This window comes from Pseudopipra pipra, chromosome 21, assembly GCF_036250125.1.
Source record: "Pseudopipra pipra isolate bDixPip1 chromosome 21, bDixPip1.hap1, whole genome shotgun sequence".
In the NCBI taxonomy this organism is placed as follows: Eukaryota; Metazoa; Chordata; class Aves; order Passeriformes; family Pipridae; genus Pseudopipra; species Pseudopipra pipra.
In genome coordinates this window covers 8,373,960-8,391,358 of record NC_087569.1, presented here as the reverse complement: position 1 = coordinate 8,391,358, position 17,399 = coordinate 8,373,960, and the positions used below count along the sequence as shown (strand labels likewise).

Below are 17,399 nucleotides of genomic sequence, written 5' to 3'. Positions count from 1 at the left end.
TACACTCCCCAGTGTCTTGGATTCTCGGGACTAGTGTCTTGGAATGGCTCTTCCACTGAAAATCCTTCACTTCTTCCCATCCCTTCTCTTCTCCATGTAGTGACAGCAGAAGATGAGTCCTCCAACATGAAGTCTCAGCACAAACCACCAGCTGCTGGCACTGTGACACTGAAATGCTGGAGCCCACAGGCCTCCCACTTGGCAGACAGAAGCCTTGCAGGGCAGCTGCCCTTGCAGCAGAACCCAGCACTGCACTGTGAGCATTAACACATGGAATTCCCAAAAGAAGAGGGCAACCTCAGCACACACAGCATTTCAAGGGATGCCTCTGTGGATGGCTTTGCACCAGCCTCCCCAGGTACAGGGAGCACAGCACTTCTTTTCTCAGAAGCTCCTGAACTGCTTCTGGCCAGGGCAGTGCATTCTGCTGTTCAATAAACCCAGCACTAATTACTGTAATTATCTCTCATCTGCCTTCTAGCAACATCGACCTCTCCAAGGACGTCCCCTCACCCCAACACTGCACATCAAAGCCAACCTTCTCCCAGACATTAGATACTGGAAAGCAAGTTCTTCCCAGAACACACACCACACGTCTCCCCAAGTTCCCAGTCACTGTTTCACTGATAAAAGTCCAGCCAATACCAACTGTCCAAGCTGTATTTTAACAAAAAGAGCAAAACTTCACTTAAATCATTCTGTTTCAGGACTTTGGCTGTGGGTGGAAGGCAGGGCTGCCCTGCTCACATGAAAATCTGGAGGGGATGTACCAGACTCTGCTGGTGGAGAACTAGCACCCCCTAATATCCCCAGGAGTATGGATCTGAGTAGGTCCTGGGGCCCTGGTCATCCATCAGGATACACCTGTACATGGCCCTTTTACAGGGCTGTAAACACACTAAATAAGGAGAGAGTACCAGCCTCAAACAACTTACAATTGAACATTTAGAAAACATCCATATGGTGAATAAAAAACATGGGGCTTATAAGCTTTTATATCGGTGCCAATCAAAACAATTGCATTTACTATTCACTTCTTTAATGTTTGCAGAGGGCTTTGGAAGCTCAGTGCTTGTACAAGCCATTAGGTGTTGCCTGCTTTGCAGAGGTAATGGATGAAAAGCACTACAGAGATAAAAATCCCAGAAGTAATTTATTTGGAGTGCAAATCTAAAACTGACACTTGAAAGTTCAATGAGTTGCCTGGTGACTCCAGACAGTTTGCCTGGCTGACAGGGTAAAATATGAATTGCAACTGTTTGTGGAGGAGCTTCTTTTGGGATCTGAAAGCCCAACTGTGCTAGTTCATCTTTCTTTGACAGAAATCCTGTAGTTACACTTAAGCTGTTGCTGTACAGGCTAGAACAGAATCCAACTCACTCTCACGTGGCAGGATTGTCTCTGCACTATTAACTGAAATAAAGATTGCTTTGGTTTCAGTGAAGTGAGCCAGAGCAAACCATGGGCGTACTGGGAGCCTCTATGCTGCACAAAGGATCAAAACTGCACTGAATTAATTGCTATGAAAACAAACCTTTCAAATCAATGTGATGGGAAAAGCTCAGGCACCACTGGAGATTTTGAGAGAGAGACTGCTTCACTGACAACTGGAGAACTTCAAAGACTTACTTTGTCCGGATCACTTTTCTCAATCACAATCTCATCTGTCTCTGTCCCAGTTTCATCCTCCAGAAATGGGTTGGTGGAAGGAGGTGGCACTTCTGGCTTCTTCTGTTGAAAAAGAGGAAGCTCCTTAGAGAACAGTCAGTTTTGTGCCCTCTGGCACACAGCTGCATCCATGTTTTGCTTTACTGAGCCCTTCAAAAAAAATAAAGTCATATTCTCGAGAGATCTAAATTCAGCCTGGAGGAAAACCTGACAGGACTTCCCTTTTTAACTAGCAGCACCCACTGACCCACAGCAAATTACAAGTGGGTCCAGCAGGCTTTCCTTGTAGGCTGAATTATCACATCCAGGGAGGCTTCAAGACACCAGCTGGACAGAGAGCCAACCTCAAACCAGTGGCTTCTGAGCCATACGTGGACTCTGTGCTTCCAGAACACTTGGCTGGCAAAGCTCCTGGCTGAGATTTTGGGCAGAAAAAGCAGAGATGGCCTCATAGATACTCCCTGAGCTGTTTCCCTTGGCTCTGCCTTTACAATCTACCAAATCAGACAAAAGTAGAAGCTACCAACGTCCCTGTAAGTCAGACTGACCCAACTATGTAGGACTGAAAGTTGGTCCCATGTGGTGAACCTGTGGTAAGTAGAAGTGAAGGGGGGACTTTTAGTTATTATGTGTCATTGACATGCAGAGAACAAACATCGTAACACAGTCATCACTCCATAATTACTCTGTGGTTCCCCATAGTTATGTGGCTTCAGCTGAAAACAGCACAGGGCCCAGGAGAACCATAAAAGGACACAATCAGTGTATTTTTATTCTTGTGAGTCCTGTGCCACCTTCTCCTCTACACAGTCTGCATGATCAAAAACCACTTTTCAAACTACAGTCCACCAAACACTCAAATGTGCCAGTGCAGGAGGAGGCTGGATGTGACATCTTTTGCAGTCTCCCACTACCAGAGCTACGTGTGACAGGGTTTCTTTATCCCAAAGAAGCTGTTAAGAAAGGGCTGCTCTTTAGAAATCCCCTTACCACTGTCCCATCAGCAAGAGTGCAGCCTGAGAAGCGTTTAGCCAGGAATCCTTCGAAGTTGGTTGTCCTCTGAATTGCAAACAGCAGCAATTTCACCTCAATCTCCTTCGCTCTTGTGCGCATGATCTTAGAGAGCTCTGCCCTGGAAAGAGAGAGGGGGAAATAGAAAAAACAAATGTGGTTTTCTATAAAGATCTGAAACCTAACACTGTAATTCGGCCTATTCCTTGGAGAGACTTTCATCACAAAATTCAAGCTAATTCCTAAGATGCTCTCTAACATAAAACTGCTTTGTAGATCCCATTTCAAACACAACCACGGTTGCTCAGGGCTCTCTGGGTAACAGGACCCCATCTCCTAACAGCCAGCACAGCACTGCCGCAGGGAAAGCCAGCAGGATCAAACCTTGGGAAGCACAGTGCCTCCCACGGGGGTCCCAGAACAAAGGCAAAGGTGCTACTGGGACTGGCACCTTCCTCTGGTCCTGTTTCTGGCTGACAAAGAGCCCGGTCTGAGGCAGGCACACTGCAGTCAGCTCACACTATTCCACTTGGCCTCTAACATTACTGATTTTTACCTCTGTTCCATTGAAAATCGATTTCCACATCATCTCTCTTGCAGTTCTAGTGATACTTCTCAGGGTTTCCACCCCTCACTTGCTTTTAATCACGGACAATTCTACACAGGTGTTTGAAGAGCGCCCTTAGAGCCCGATGGACGTACGACCAGCGTGGCAGGACACAAGCTAAGGTTTTATTTTAGGGAAGATGGGTCTGCTGGGAGGCAGCACAAGCCTCCTGGAGGCTCACCTGGTGACGTGGCAGAACTCCACGGCGATGCGCTCCGTCATGCACCATTCCTGCGGGAACATCCGGCCGTACTTCTCCTCGTAGTCCACCAGCTGCCTCTTGATCCAAGCGTAGCGCCTGTCAATCTTATCCAGCCAGGCCACCTGGATCACATGGAGAACAACATCTCTAACAGCAGCACTTCCTAATATCCAGCCTGGCTGCTTCACCGTGCTGCTGTAGTTCTGCAGAGGAGCTCGGGCTATCGATCAAAGCTAATTTGACCTTTATTTATATTATTCTGAATGCTTCAAGTTGAGCCAGGGGAGGTTTAGATTGGATATTAGGAAAGATTTCTTCACTGAAAGGGTTATCAAGCATTGGAACAGGCTGCCCAGGGAACTGGCTGAGTCACCATTCCAGGAGGGATTTAAAAGATGTGTGGATGTGGCACTTAGGGACAGGGTTTAGTGATGGACTTGGCAGTGGCTGGGGAATGGTTGGAATCAATGATCTTAAAGGTCTTTTCCAACCTAAATGATTTTGTGATTCAAAGTGCTTAAACACATGCCAGACTGAAAATCCTATCTTGTGTGAATTAAGAGAGCAAGTTCTGTTGAAAATGAGGATAACAGTACTCCTAAATCATGTAGAGATTATTGAAAATTCAATCCAATAATATTTCACTTGATCCCACCCTCTTTGTTTCACAGACAGAAAGGTTAAAGTCAACAATGGGATGAGAATGCAGGAATTCCTAGATTCTTACATTTAGCTCACATTCAAAATTCGACAACAATTCTTAGAACCTGAGGATTTTTTTCCCCCCTAACATTAGTGCTTTCTGGTCAAAAAGTAGAAAGATTAATCCAAAAAACTTTGATGGAAATATGCTATTTAAAAGTAAGCATTTTAGCCTCTCTCTCTCCCTTGTCAAACTCTTGAAACTGATAAAATACATTTTGATCGAATGGTGGTTTTGGTTTGTGGTGGGTCTTTTTCCAAATTTAAGAAGGTTTTAGTACATTTTTAAGAAGTTGTTAGTATCAGAACAGGAAATTTAAAAATTAGCTACAAAGATAAATAACTTCCTAGAAATCCCTCCCCCATGGCTTTTTAAGCATTTTGCGGGTTTTCTTGTTCGTTTGGGGGGAAGTGCTTTGCAATTTTCAGAGTTTAATTTTTCAACTCTTTACAGGGCAGGAAGAATATCTGACATGAAATGATTTATTTACTGTACAAAGGGAAAACATTTCTAGTGATGACATATGAAACTGAGGTCTAAGGTGGGAGGAAGTCATCCTGGCAGAGAGGACACTGACTCCCAGCTCATCAGCCATATCACACCCACTGTTTCCAAACCCTCGGGGATAAAAACTTTTCACCACAGGAACCTGTGGAAGCGTGAATTTTGTGAACGCCAGCAGAGCAAAATGTGAAATCCAAATGCTGCTTTTTAAGCTTCCCTTACATCTTGGTTTTCCTGGAAAAGCACCAGATACTCCGAGAGGTGTTGTTTAATAAATTTCTTGATGATTTCCTGTTTGATTCTGGGATCCAGGACGTTGGCGACCAGACATGCATCACGTAGGACATTGCTGGGTCCACCAGTCCTCTATCAAAATAAACAGGAAGAAAGTGATTTAAGGTTAAATAATTGAATAGGTGACTGTAAACTGCACTGCATCCAGGTTATCTTGGTTTTATCCTTTCCCATTATTCGCTTTTCAATGCTTCTGCTGCTACTCTTTATTTATCACTGCATCTTCCTTCCCTGGGATGAAAATTGAGCTGCTCCCATTTCACTGGCCATTAAGTTTTTCCATAGCAGAGAAAACAGAAAATTTAAAAGCATTTTTTTAAAAAATGCTGTTTTGATGCTGCTTCACTTTCCTCATTTCTGTACTTGTCAGTTTTATGAAGTAACCAGCAGAGCTGGTACTCGAAAGACACCACTAGTGTTTTCTTTGAAGTAAATTCAAATTCACACCTACCTCCCTTACTGTTTGCAAACATTTGGATGCACAATGTTGGGGAAGCACATTTGGTGCCTTAGCCCTAGTCCAGATTTGTGTTTGTGCTGTCTAAGTAAACCAGAGACAAACTTGGTAGCACCACATCAACAGACAGTCTGTGCTCGGCTTTCTCTGAACACAACATGAACCGCTTGGGACAAACGAATAACCAGTAACTGGGTGAGATGCCAAGGGAACCCCATGCTGGTCTACAGGGCCACACAGGAATTATTTGGGGCATTCCCTGACTGCCTGCAGCCCTCACTGCAATAGCTGTGTCAGTGTGACAGGGGAAAGTGTCACTTCTCCCCCACATTCACTCAGCAGGAACAGTGAGAAATACACCCAGCACCCTTTGCTTTCTAAAGCATCTCCTGAAACAGAGAGAGATCAAATCTAGATGTAAAATGAGACAAAACCCAATGACAATCACACTGAATAGTTTTCAGCAACAATTTTCCAATGGGAGGAAGGAGGAAAGTGAGAACTTTACCTTTGTACCTTGAGAAGGAAAGGCTTCCTCAAAGTCAGCCAGGATCTGCTGTCCCAACTCGTTCTGTGCTGCCTTCACCCTGGGGAGGACAGAAGGGAGGGCTTTGGTGGTGGCTCAACCACCTCTTTATTTCATTGCCTGCAAACATTACTGCAATGTGGACTGAAACACTGACAGCTACCTGAAGGTTTTTAAGGGATAAAAAGGATGCTAAAGAGAAAACATCCATGCTAAGAAGGTCTGTGTGTCAGAACTGGGAAAGTGTTTTCTCCTTGAATGACACTGGGATGACAACTCCATACAGCACTGACCCCTCAGCTGTAGCAGAACATGTCCTAGATTCTCTTGTCCTGCTGCCATTTTAATATTTCAATAAGGGCCAGTTAATCAGCTGAGAAATCAGCAGGGTTCTTTTAATGCCAGTGTGATCAATCTACCTTTACTTTTGTGTATGTTGATCACGTTTCAACAAATATATGTTCCTAACACGTAAAAAGCTTCACAATGTCTCAGTCTTCACTGTGAACCTTTCACAGTTCCAGGTGTACTGACCTACTTTTAAATGCATCCATGTACTTCTGGCAGCAGTTTTATCCTATAAATTCTCCATGCCTTAAGAAGCATAAAAGAGCAAAGGTATGAAATGGGTGTTAAAAGTTTTGAACAAACCACAATCTTGCTCTTTATTTGGCTGAGAGAATAAAGCTTCCAATTTCCAGAAATAAAAGTCAATATAGCTTAATTGATACTTCTAGGGAAATGGAAATGCCTACACATACTAGAAAGAGCCAAAGCAAACAGCAAGGCACTTATATCCCTCTGCAGCCCTTGAATTCTTCCATCAGTTTTTATTATACTGGAAATGCTTTCAGTTCTAAACTGATCATTCAAAGCAGTGGATTTTTCCACTGAGATTGATATGTTAGTGAGAGCAGAGACATTTACTGTTGTGAAAATGTTTGCTCAGACTGGGGGGAGAAGACTTTGGATTTTTTTTTTTTTTGATTGTTTAAGACTCCTCAACCTTATCAAGGAATGATCTGCTTCTTTAATCTTCCCATTTGAGTTCCATTAGTAGCAAAACACTATGAGATGACCTGACAGTGCTGGAGAAAAGCCTGGATTCTTTAATGGTGCCAAATGCAGAAAATTCTAGTCCTTTAAAAATGACAGCTGAAATATAACTTTATATCTGTGATTTAACTGGATGTACGACCTGCCTTCCCCAAGATTTATTTATGGGGATTTTGTTGGAACAGCTTCCTGCCTGCAATGTCAAACATAATTCTCACTTAAGCTCTCTGCTTCACAGGAATGTTCAGAAACTCCTCTACTATTCCAGGTAAAGATCCCCAGTTAACACCTTCCTAACTGTGAAACAAAAGGGATTCACTAATGTGTTGAAATAGAGAAGGAAATTTAAGCACTAAGGAGGAACCCAGCTCAGCAGCCACAACTACAGGTTTACTTGTGCTTAAACTGTACAACAAAGCACCAGCAGTTCATGTGAGAAACCTTTTGATCCTTCAGAAAAAGAAGGGGCAAAAAAGAAGAAAAAGAGACAGTAAAACACGGATTGAAAATTTTTATCTTTCAAACAATCGAGAAGCAAGAAATCTTTTGTATTAGGAGTCAGAATACAGAAATTAATGAGCATAATGAGTAGTATAAACAATTGGAAGCTCTTAGTAGTGGTGCTCCTTTCCCTGAGAGTGGCTGCAGGGACCTTCCTATTTGACAACAGCTGCAGTGCAGCACAGTGGAGGCACTGAAAAGAGCAGCAGCCAGATTCCTGAAGACTCAACAAATTTAAAGGAGGCTCTGTCAAGCAGTTAAAATCCCTGTCCACGGGCTTTGTTGTTTTAGGCTCTGATTCAGGAAAGTACTTAAGGGTAGTCTTAATGGGGATTCTCGTATCCTTAAATTAAGAAACTTGCAGGAATGCCTTGCTGAAGTGGGATGTTAAAAAAAATGTATTTTTTAAAAATAGGTCCTTGCTTAAAAATCTCTCAAAAGCAAACAGTGAGAAGGAATTTTAACCTATTTCTTTTTTCTTCATATTTTGTAAGAGAGGGTTGGGGCAGAGCCATTAAAGTAGCCAAAGGTTTCAGTGTGAGCAAGGACAGGGAGCCCCACTGCCCTCCCAGTATCTACCACTCTTTACATAAGCACACACAGACACACACAATTATTTTCACAATTATTATTATTTTTGTCAGAGAACACAGGAGGCACTTGCTTTAGCCACTAGAAGATTAGTGCTCCCATGGAAAGCTGTGAGCCTTTCAATAATTCCCAATAATCCCCATGCAATGGAAACTGCAGGGATAAAAGTCTCAACCCCACGAGTGGCTGTGCTCCCATTTACTGCTGAAGGACCTTCCTGCACGTGTCTGTGTGTTTAACCACTTGTATAAAGTGAACTCCCCAGTAAGGCTCAGCAACCCCAGATAACAGATTTAGGACCTCTGAGAGCCTCAGGTCAGTTTGATAAGGGTTTCTTTCCATGACTAGATTCCCCCAGAAACGTGCTGGGGTATCCCAGCAGCCATCCCGCGTCCCACGCAGCAGGGAATTGCCTTTTCCTGGGGCTGCTCACATGTGCCAAACCCTTTGGTTATCCAAATATTAATGATTTCTGTTTCTCTGACTTCTGTTTTATTATTAGTGGCTTCTGTTCTCTGATTCCCCTGCCTTTAAAAAATAAAAACAAGAAAAACCCACTGTTTTGTTTCAAATGACATTAAATTACTAGAAACCACAATTCCTTTAGCCAAAGCTACCAGAAATCTTAAACCACGCCTGGCAGCTTGCTGAGATAAAAAGAGGCTGAGCCAGCCTGTTTTTCTGTGGCAAACTTGTCATCATCTTTCTCCTAAATACTTTCCAGGCTTTTTTCCACTACCTGCTAGGCCTGCTCGACCACTTTCATGGGTGGGTTTGTGACCACTAATTGTACCTCCCCCTCTACAGACAGAAAACAGAAGAGGATTGAGAGATAAGAAAATATTCCTATTTACTGCAACAACTTCCAAGGCACCACATTAGAAGTTGTTTTAGGAACACTATTAGGAAAATATTTACATTTGGGCATGAATTGTGACATTTGTACGTCAATACTCAACAGGATAAGCACGAGAAGCCAACCACTGAGAGTTCAGCCCAGGTTTCCAATGAATACAGTGGGATTTTGTTTGGTTATTTTCAGAGGGATAGAACAGGTGGAAAACAACATTAAAAGCACATCATTACTTTTCACAGCATCCAGGAGCAGGAAGCTAAATTGAATACCCCATGACAAAGAGCACATCCACCACCACTGAGCAGGCACTTCTCCTTCCCATGGTTTCCCATTCATACTTGGCTTCACTCCATTCACACCAAGAAAGAGAGGCTCTTTATTACAGAAAGCAACAGAATCTGCTCGTTTAGCAGCGTATATAATGGACTTATTGTATATAACAGACATTGGTTACTGTCACAGCTCTGTGCCAACATCTACTAAAGCATTTCTTGCCTTCCCAAACATGCTAGAGGCTTCACTTGCACCATTTAAAGAAATCCAGGAGATATCAAACCCCAGCGATTTCACGGTCTAAAAATATCACTGCGAGAAGCCAGGCAAACTGCCTCTGATGTTTCATGAATCACGAAAGGATTTCCAAGCAAAAGAGAGAGAAAACTCAGCTCCAAATCGGGCCCTAATACATACACGTAACAGTCAAACTCCAAAGCAGAATTATGGTGCCACAGACCTCCCTGCAGGAATTTTCTGCCTGGATGTGAGAGCAGCAAAGAGGTCTCAGCAGCACCCCAGTGCAGCTCCTTTCGCCCCACAAGCAGCAGCCTCTATCACTACCAGATGGTGCAACTCTCCCTGTATAAACACTGGAAGGAAAACCCTGCCGAGGCAATTCTAAAAATAGGAGGAACAGACTTTCTTCAGCTTTTCAGATCCTTATCTCGAAGGCAGAATAAAACAAAAGAAGTTTTCCTCCACGTCCTTGCCAGTCTCGCTGGCGTGACTGGAAACCACTGTGCCTTTTAGCAGCAGCCTGAATTCGTTTTTGTAACCATCAGCAACTGCAGAAGTATTAAATAATCATCCACCAGAAAGGGAAAACCAGCCAGAATTCTGGACCAAGGTTTAAATTATATTTGGCTTTAAAATGGCCAAAGACAGCAGGTTTCTGCCCATTACCACTCTGAAAGAAAATGAAGCAAGCAATCTTTCTGAGCATGAGGTTGCAGTAGACAACAGCCTAAATTCAGAAGAGGACTGATATATGTTTACATTTCCTTGATGTTCATGTTCATTTAAGCAAATGCTTATGGTCAAATACGTTGTTAAAACAAGGTCCCATCCCTCTCTAGATTTAGAGTGGATTTTTCTTCTGCTCTGTCTCATAGATTCCATCTGGGGTTTCTGGAAGAGGTATCTATACCATAAAGAAAGTCCAACAGATTTACATGAAAACATTACAAACAAATCATTCAAACACTGTTTCCATCACTGAACAGCACAGGCAGCCAGCTGCTGTTTTAGCAAAGGGAGTTGCCAAAAAAATTAATTACTGTGCCTGGAAGACTCCTTCCAGTACCTCTGTAATGAGCACAGTCATCACAGGCAGGGTCAGCAATGTCCCCTAGAACAGGAGGGCCTTGTTCCCTTGACACCCAGCTGTCACATCCCAAATGAAACCAGGATGTGGTGGCTTAGTCACCACTGAGCCTTCACCTGCTACTGCTGAGAATGGTGGGGAGATGCTGTGGGAGCTGCACCAAAACTCACCCAATTAAATTCTAATGTATCTCCACATTAGAAAATCAAGACTAGACAAACCCACAAAGCAGAAGTGTTTAGAGCAGTCAGGTGTGCTGCATGCCAGCTTGGGAAGATTGGCTACAGGCCTCAAATCTCAGCAGAATTGGGCAATGGGAGCAGGTTTTGGCAGAAGAAACTCAAAGTGCTCAGAACAACCAAGTCTGGAAAATGCACAAAAAGAAATCCTGCATGCCCAACCCCTTGGGCACTGCACTTTGGCACTGTCAAGGCAGAAGGGGGCCCCAGGCATCACCATGGTCATGAATACATTTGTGCTTCATGCCAGGCTGCTGAGCTCTATCACTGAGGTTAAGAGAGCAGGAGAAAGCATCACCTCGGGGTTCACCACAAACACCTGCATGTGAAGATCACATAAAACAATTTGCACTTCCACAGATCACTCCAGGTAAGAAAATGAAAAACCAAATGAGAAGCACAGAACACTCATGAATCACATCCATACTAATTACTGTTATTTAACACAACGTGTTGCTCAAGATTTGAGCAAACTGTGTCCAATTTTAACATGTTTGCTTTGGCTGGAAAAAAGCTCAAAGGACCATGTTCAGCCTTCACATCCTTGAGACACTGAACCTGTCTAATGCATTTCCTAACCTTCCTTCCCAGCAGGAATGTAAGTGCTCAGGATTTGAACCTTTTACCTTTCAGAGAGCTGTCGAATCTGCGGGATCCCCATGTATTTGTTGAAGTGCTCTAAAACATTCACAACACCTTGGAGAAGGTTGGCAACTTCACCATATTGTCTCCTCCTGGTCATAGCCCTGCAGAGGAAATTAAAGATTTACAAAGGCAGATGCAATGAAAATCCTGGGTGGTAATTCCACAGGTTACTTCATCCCTGCTGGGTCATGCCTGTCCCTATTGAAATTTATTTTTCTAACATACACAACTCTTCATTAACATTCCAATGCGGCATTAAAATTTCACTTAACTGATGCTAAAATAAACCAATCTGGCACACATCTAACAATGCCTCAAAAAAACATAAATGTCAAAAGCAACACTTGGCAAAGAACATGTAAACTACTGAATGCATCCGCTTCCCAGTATGGGTCCGGAGGCAGTAAATGTTATTTCACTATAATGACCCGAGTGAAGCCATTCGTCATCACACACAAAGTGTGAGTTAAAGCTTCTCAGGGAGGAGAGCGATGCTGAAAAGCCATTAGCCTTGACTTTTCTGTTAATAACTTTCACAGGGAACTGACAGCGAAAGAGAAAATCAAGTTAATTTATTTTTATATCATCCTTTAGGATCGTTCCAGTGGAGACAGCAGCCTAAGTAAAATTTTATTCTCAGCACTTAACAACCCAGTGTTCGTGCAGAATTTGCTACAACCCGAGAACAGGCTGTGCCTGGGACTTGCAACTTCACAGATGCAACATGTAAAAAACTGTGTTTTTCTAGCCTGTGTGCTCCTCAAGCACATTAAAAAACCCAGAAAGGATTATTAGAAATATTTAACCTCCAATTCATACACAGTACAAGCTGTAAGGTTTCCTTAAACTCATGCTAGAATGAAAACTAGAGTAGGCCTTTACCAAAAAGAGAACTCATTACAGTTTAAGATGAGAGTGATAAAAATCCCCCCAAATCCCCAAGAGCACACCCCTAATGAGGATACCCAACTGCACAGGCTGACTTGCTCCTTAATGAAGCCACACTGTTCCTTATCACCAAGGATCAACGCAGCAATTCAAGCAATGGGTGCTGCAGACTGTTAAACACAGCAACGGGGGCTGGGGGTCACTCAGAGCTGCACAGGAAGGATCTGCCAGCAAAAATCAAGAACTGCAGCCTGTTAAGCAAAATTCCCTCCAAAAACCCAAGCAGCTGTGACAGACCCATTCAGAGCACTGCACCAAACTTCAGAACTCAGCAGTGCTGCCAAAGTACCACCGAAAATTCCCACACTTACTCCAGTGAATCCACCCCCCCTGCCAGCATGTGGAGGTGGTTGAGGGTGGTGATGGAGGTGGTCAGGTGACGCTTGGCGTGATCCAGCTGCTTGATATCCCGTGTGATTTCCTTAACCTAGTGAGTGAAAACGCACTTTTAATATATCAAGCCACAGCAATAAAATTTTCGGTAGATAAGAAGCTGTTCTTCTCCCCTCTTTGGGACTGCAGAGGTGTCAGCTCTGCAGCCCTGTTAACTCAAGGACAAAGGTACAGGTTCAACACACGCCTGACAGCAAATTGCCAACCAGTCAGCACGACCAAAGACAAAAATGTTCCCTTCTTAACATGAACTGGCAGCAAAAGTCAGTGTTCCCTCCCTTCCAAAAGCCAGAAAGAAAGTGCTGCTCACCATTTGTTCAGATTTTTCAGCCTTGTCTTTAATATCCTTAATTTTACCAAAGAGCTGTTGAATGGCTTTCTGGGCTTCTTCCAGAGCCTGGAAAAGAAACAAGGTCAGAGTGGAAAGAAAATCTGCATTCATTTTTCACCTTCTAAGAAATACACAGTTGCTCTCGACAGCCCCTGGGCTGGGGCAGTGGAAGGGAGCAGTTTTCTTACAAAGAAAATATCAGCACAACAGAAGTCAATGTACCATGTTGGAATATTTAACCTGAGTGGATCAGGGTTTCAGTACCCATTTTACAATAAGGTTTTGGCAAAATCTAACTGAGATATTCTATGAAAGCAGCTCTGCAATAAGAACTATAAACAGGTTTAAGGTTACTGGAATGATTTTGATGGACTCAGTGTGGAAAAATAGGTACAACTTACTCCTGATCAATACATATTTAGAGCAGAAAAATGAAACCTCCACAAAACATCTATGATCACCATTAATTCTAATTAAAAAATACACAAGATTACATATAGAACACAGAGTGCTTGCCTAAACTCCTCCCTAAATTCACAGGATATTATCCTGTTGGAAAACACAATGCTGATTCCCTCAGAGTGGGCAGCTCTCCCACCCACCTGCAGGAGGAATGGCTCTTTCCTCCTGGAAGGAGGAAAGAAGAGAGGGCACAGGTTTAGCAGGCAAAGAGGGTCGAGCCCAGGAAATGGATCTCACTTGGATTTTTGTGCTGTTTTACTGCAAGTTTCTTGGGGCGCCTGGTCCCCTTCATACAACCATGGTGCACTCTGACCTCACACAACCAGTGTGAACCACACGTGGATTCCATGAGTGAAACCACATGTCCAGAAATCACATGTCCAAAATCTGACTTCTGAAGTAACTCAACACGTTTTGCCTTCCCAGTCTGATAACATTTCCAGCTCCAGCTCCACTCCGTTTCCCGCTGTTAAGTGGGCTTCTATCCCTCTGTTTTTATACCCAGTCCCATGACCAAGGTTACAGCACAAGCTACAAGTTCCTTCAGCAAATAAATTTAACACATCTTCATTTGGAAATGTATGAGGAAACTATCTGCCAGGAGCTTTTGCTGGAACATAGCTGTGTTATAATAAAAGTATAAAAGTTGGAGACGGTTTATAATTCATTTTCCAGAGGGGGAGGGGGGAAGTCTCCTCTGAAATATCTTCTGAATCATGTGAAAGTTAACACTTTATTGATTGGTGTCACAGAGGTGTCAGATAGATGTTCACTATGGGACATGAACACACAAATGAGCTGCAGGGATGGCTGTACCAGGCCTGAACACCTCCACCAGGCCTCTCCTTGGGCTCCAGCCTGGCCACCTTCTAGGATTAAATTTTCTCCTCCTTTTAAAGGTTTGTGGATTAAGTGCAAACCAAAGAACCAAAGAATGCTCCTTTCAACATATTTAACTCTGTCTCTGTACTCAGGCCCAGACCACGGTTGCAGCACATTATTCAAGTGGGTTATTAAGCAAGCAGCAGCTGCCCTGCACAGTCTGAGATTTGGACAGGTCTGTATTAAAAAAAAGTCAGCCCAAAATTCTTCTCAGATGCCAATTGCTGTGTTTCCCTTTGCTTCAGCACTAATGTCAAATCCTAATTTCTCTGCACGATCCCAGAGAAGTCAGAGCTGAACTCTTCAGAAGAAGAGATGAGGATTTATCCTGCCAATTAAAGATTCTCCAAAAGGAGGTGTTATCCTCCTTCATACCCAAAGCCAACTGAAAGAAACTGGATCACCCTAAGCCAACTTGCAGGGACAGGTGTTTGTTAAGATCTCACACATGCAGGACCACAGGGAGGGAGGGTACAGAGGACCAGCTGGAATGAGTCTGGGGAGGTCCTGCACACCACACAGCACAGCAGGACCACCCCAAATTCCCAATGTGCTGTACACTTCTTAGACACTTCTCTGATCCCATTCCCCTCTCCTAGGGCTTTTCAGATGCAAGCTTGGACAATAACCACAGCAGCTCTCCATGGCATGACTGCCAAGGTGGACTCTAAAACCTCCAACCATCTACCACAAACCTTCCCCTTCAGGTGGCACCTCCAACTTGTCTCCAAGGCAGACAGCATTTGAGTTTCTACTTTAAGCATCAATACACACCTCAAAGCCTTTTGTTCTTGACAGCCTTCAGCAACCAAGTTCAGAGTAAACAATACTGTGAGTGAGGATTCCAGGTCTCACAGGTTTTACATTAGAATCCCTATCCACAAAGGAAAACTATCTTATCTGTTTTCCTCATGATATAGAATATCATCTTCTTGAATATAGAGACCTTTTCCAAAGTTATTGCCCATAATTATACTCGGGTAACAGCCCAACAAGGATTTCTAGCTGCCCACATATCAGCAGTTTCTCTTTGCTCACTGTGAGGGAACAACACTCAATCTATTTCTCTAACAGGTCACGGTGCTATTTAATAATATTGTGACAAAAACCAGCAGAGACTATTTACAGGAAAACTGGTTTACACCTGAAGAACATGTTCCTGCTGCTTGTTGGAAACCAGCACATGCAGTGCTGGGCAAACTCCCCACCTAAAAACTGCCTCTGGAACACCAACCAAAGGAAAATGGTGTTCTGTCCTTGAACACTTAAAACTGCCAAAAATAAGTATCATCACCTGGTCCTGACACTTGTAGCTTTTACCCCCTTACAGACTCTGGAAAAACACAAAGGAGACAACATGTGCTCTGCCCCATCTGATGAATTAAAGAACTGTGGTCTCCTGCTGCTGTGAGAAATAACGTGGCTGGGGTGGGGGGGAGAGACCGAACAGCAGCTGCCGCTCTGTTCAAATCCTGCATCGTGTGTCTCAGAGAAGGGGAAACACTTCCATAACTGATAAAAAATAGAAAAAAACCACCCAGGGAACTCAGCAGCAAGCTCAACAGACTTGAGTAAATCAGAACTGCTCATAAACTTTCTTCCAAATATTTGCTTAGCCATTAAGTCATCAATCTTTATCTATCTGCCTGAAAAAGAGCTGCATATTCCTCACTTGAGTCAGAACACACTAATTCATTCTATAATATATATATTTATGTAATGAATATATAATTTATATAATTTACATTTAGAGATGAAAACATTTCTTCAAACATACATAAGATTTGCTGAAAGTAACACTGCACGAAAATCTATGTTTTTTTAAGTCAGGAGGGCCCTGCCAGACAGATCTGGTGGGAAGTTCAGAACTGAATTAAAAGCGTTATTTCTTGCATATCTGTAATTAAAAAGAACCAGAAGGAAGTTTAAAAAAACCAATGAAACCTTTTTTTGCTGTAATATTCTAACTGTAGCATCTGAAAATACTGCATATAGAGGAAAGAAATAAAGAAAATTAACCAATAATGGAGAAAACCCATCACCTTCCTGGTCACTGCAAAGACAGAAAAGAGCAAAACCAAGGAAAAACAAACTTCAATTATAAGAAAACACCTCATATTTAATAAATGGTGTTATTAAGGGATACAAAACCAACATCTGGGGCATGAAAGTAGGTCTAATTGCTCAAGGTGTAATATAGAAGTTTTTTAATGGACCTAATGATCGTGCTTTCAGCTGTAAAAGGAGAGGGGAAACCACAGCCCTGTTCCAGGCTACAATGTACTGGAAAAATGCATTTCCCTTCACACTCTGCTCCTGCTAAAACAGTGACTCATGAATTTTAAAAGCATTGTTTCTACTGCTTTTGTTATTATTTTACTAATACGTTTATTTTGGCCAGAAATACTAACACAAACAATATCAGGAGAGCAGGAATTGCCTTTATTCCAGTAGATCTGGTTTCCCTGATGAACAGCAGGCAGTAATCTCCCAGCTGTGGCCTGACGCAGGGTTCACCTTGCGTTACTAATTTATTGGTTTCCTCATCAGTGCAACTGGGAAACATGTAAATGCACACACCCCAAACAGCGACCAGCAGTTAAGTTATTGCATTTCCTTCCCTCCAACAGCAGTTCATTTCAGGGGCAGAGGACCACGGATAAATAAAGAGACTGGATACATAATCTGTTGTGGTTATACGAAACACGGATGTTGAAATGAAGGTTGCAACGTACTGGAAAAACACCATATGACTCTAATCAACAACTGAGCCTGCAAGCTACAATTAACCCATCAGCATTATTTATTCAATTTTATGCAACCTCTTGAGTCCCTGAATATTGGGCACCAGCTGAGAAACACGGCGTGGAGAGGGTTTGACTGCCCGGGAGAGCAGAGCCAGCGGCCGCTGCCGGCCAAGGCT

General features: G+C 43.1%; 1 protein-coding gene across 2 annotated transcripts in view; it reads right to left on the bottom strand.

Moving 5' to 3' along the window:
* Positions 1 to 17,399, bottom strand: part of VPS53 (VPS53 subunit of GARP complex) — a 64,322-nt gene that overhangs the window by 32,016 nt on the left and 14,907 nt on the right. The window contains exons 5-12 of one of the 2 annotated variants that reach the window (XM_064677966.1): positions 13,112 to 13,198; positions 12,720 to 12,835; positions 11,442 to 11,561; positions 5,955 to 6,033; positions 4,918 to 5,061; positions 3,468 to 3,610; positions 2,659 to 2,800; positions 1,630 to 1,731 (exon numbers count right to left, since the gene is read on the bottom strand). In XM_064677966.1, coding sequence (XP_064534036.1) covers positions 1,630 to 1,731; positions 2,659 to 2,800; positions 3,468 to 3,610; positions 4,918 to 5,061; positions 5,955 to 6,033; positions 11,442 to 11,561; positions 12,720 to 12,835; positions 13,112 to 13,198 — 933 coding nt within the window. The remainder of the gene's footprint in view (positions 1 to 1,629; positions 1,732 to 2,658; positions 2,801 to 3,467; positions 3,611 to 4,917; positions 5,062 to 5,954; positions 6,034 to 11,441; positions 11,562 to 12,719; positions 12,836 to 13,111; positions 13,199 to 17,399) is intronic. The other variant, XM_064677965.1, reaches the window with a different exon arrangement.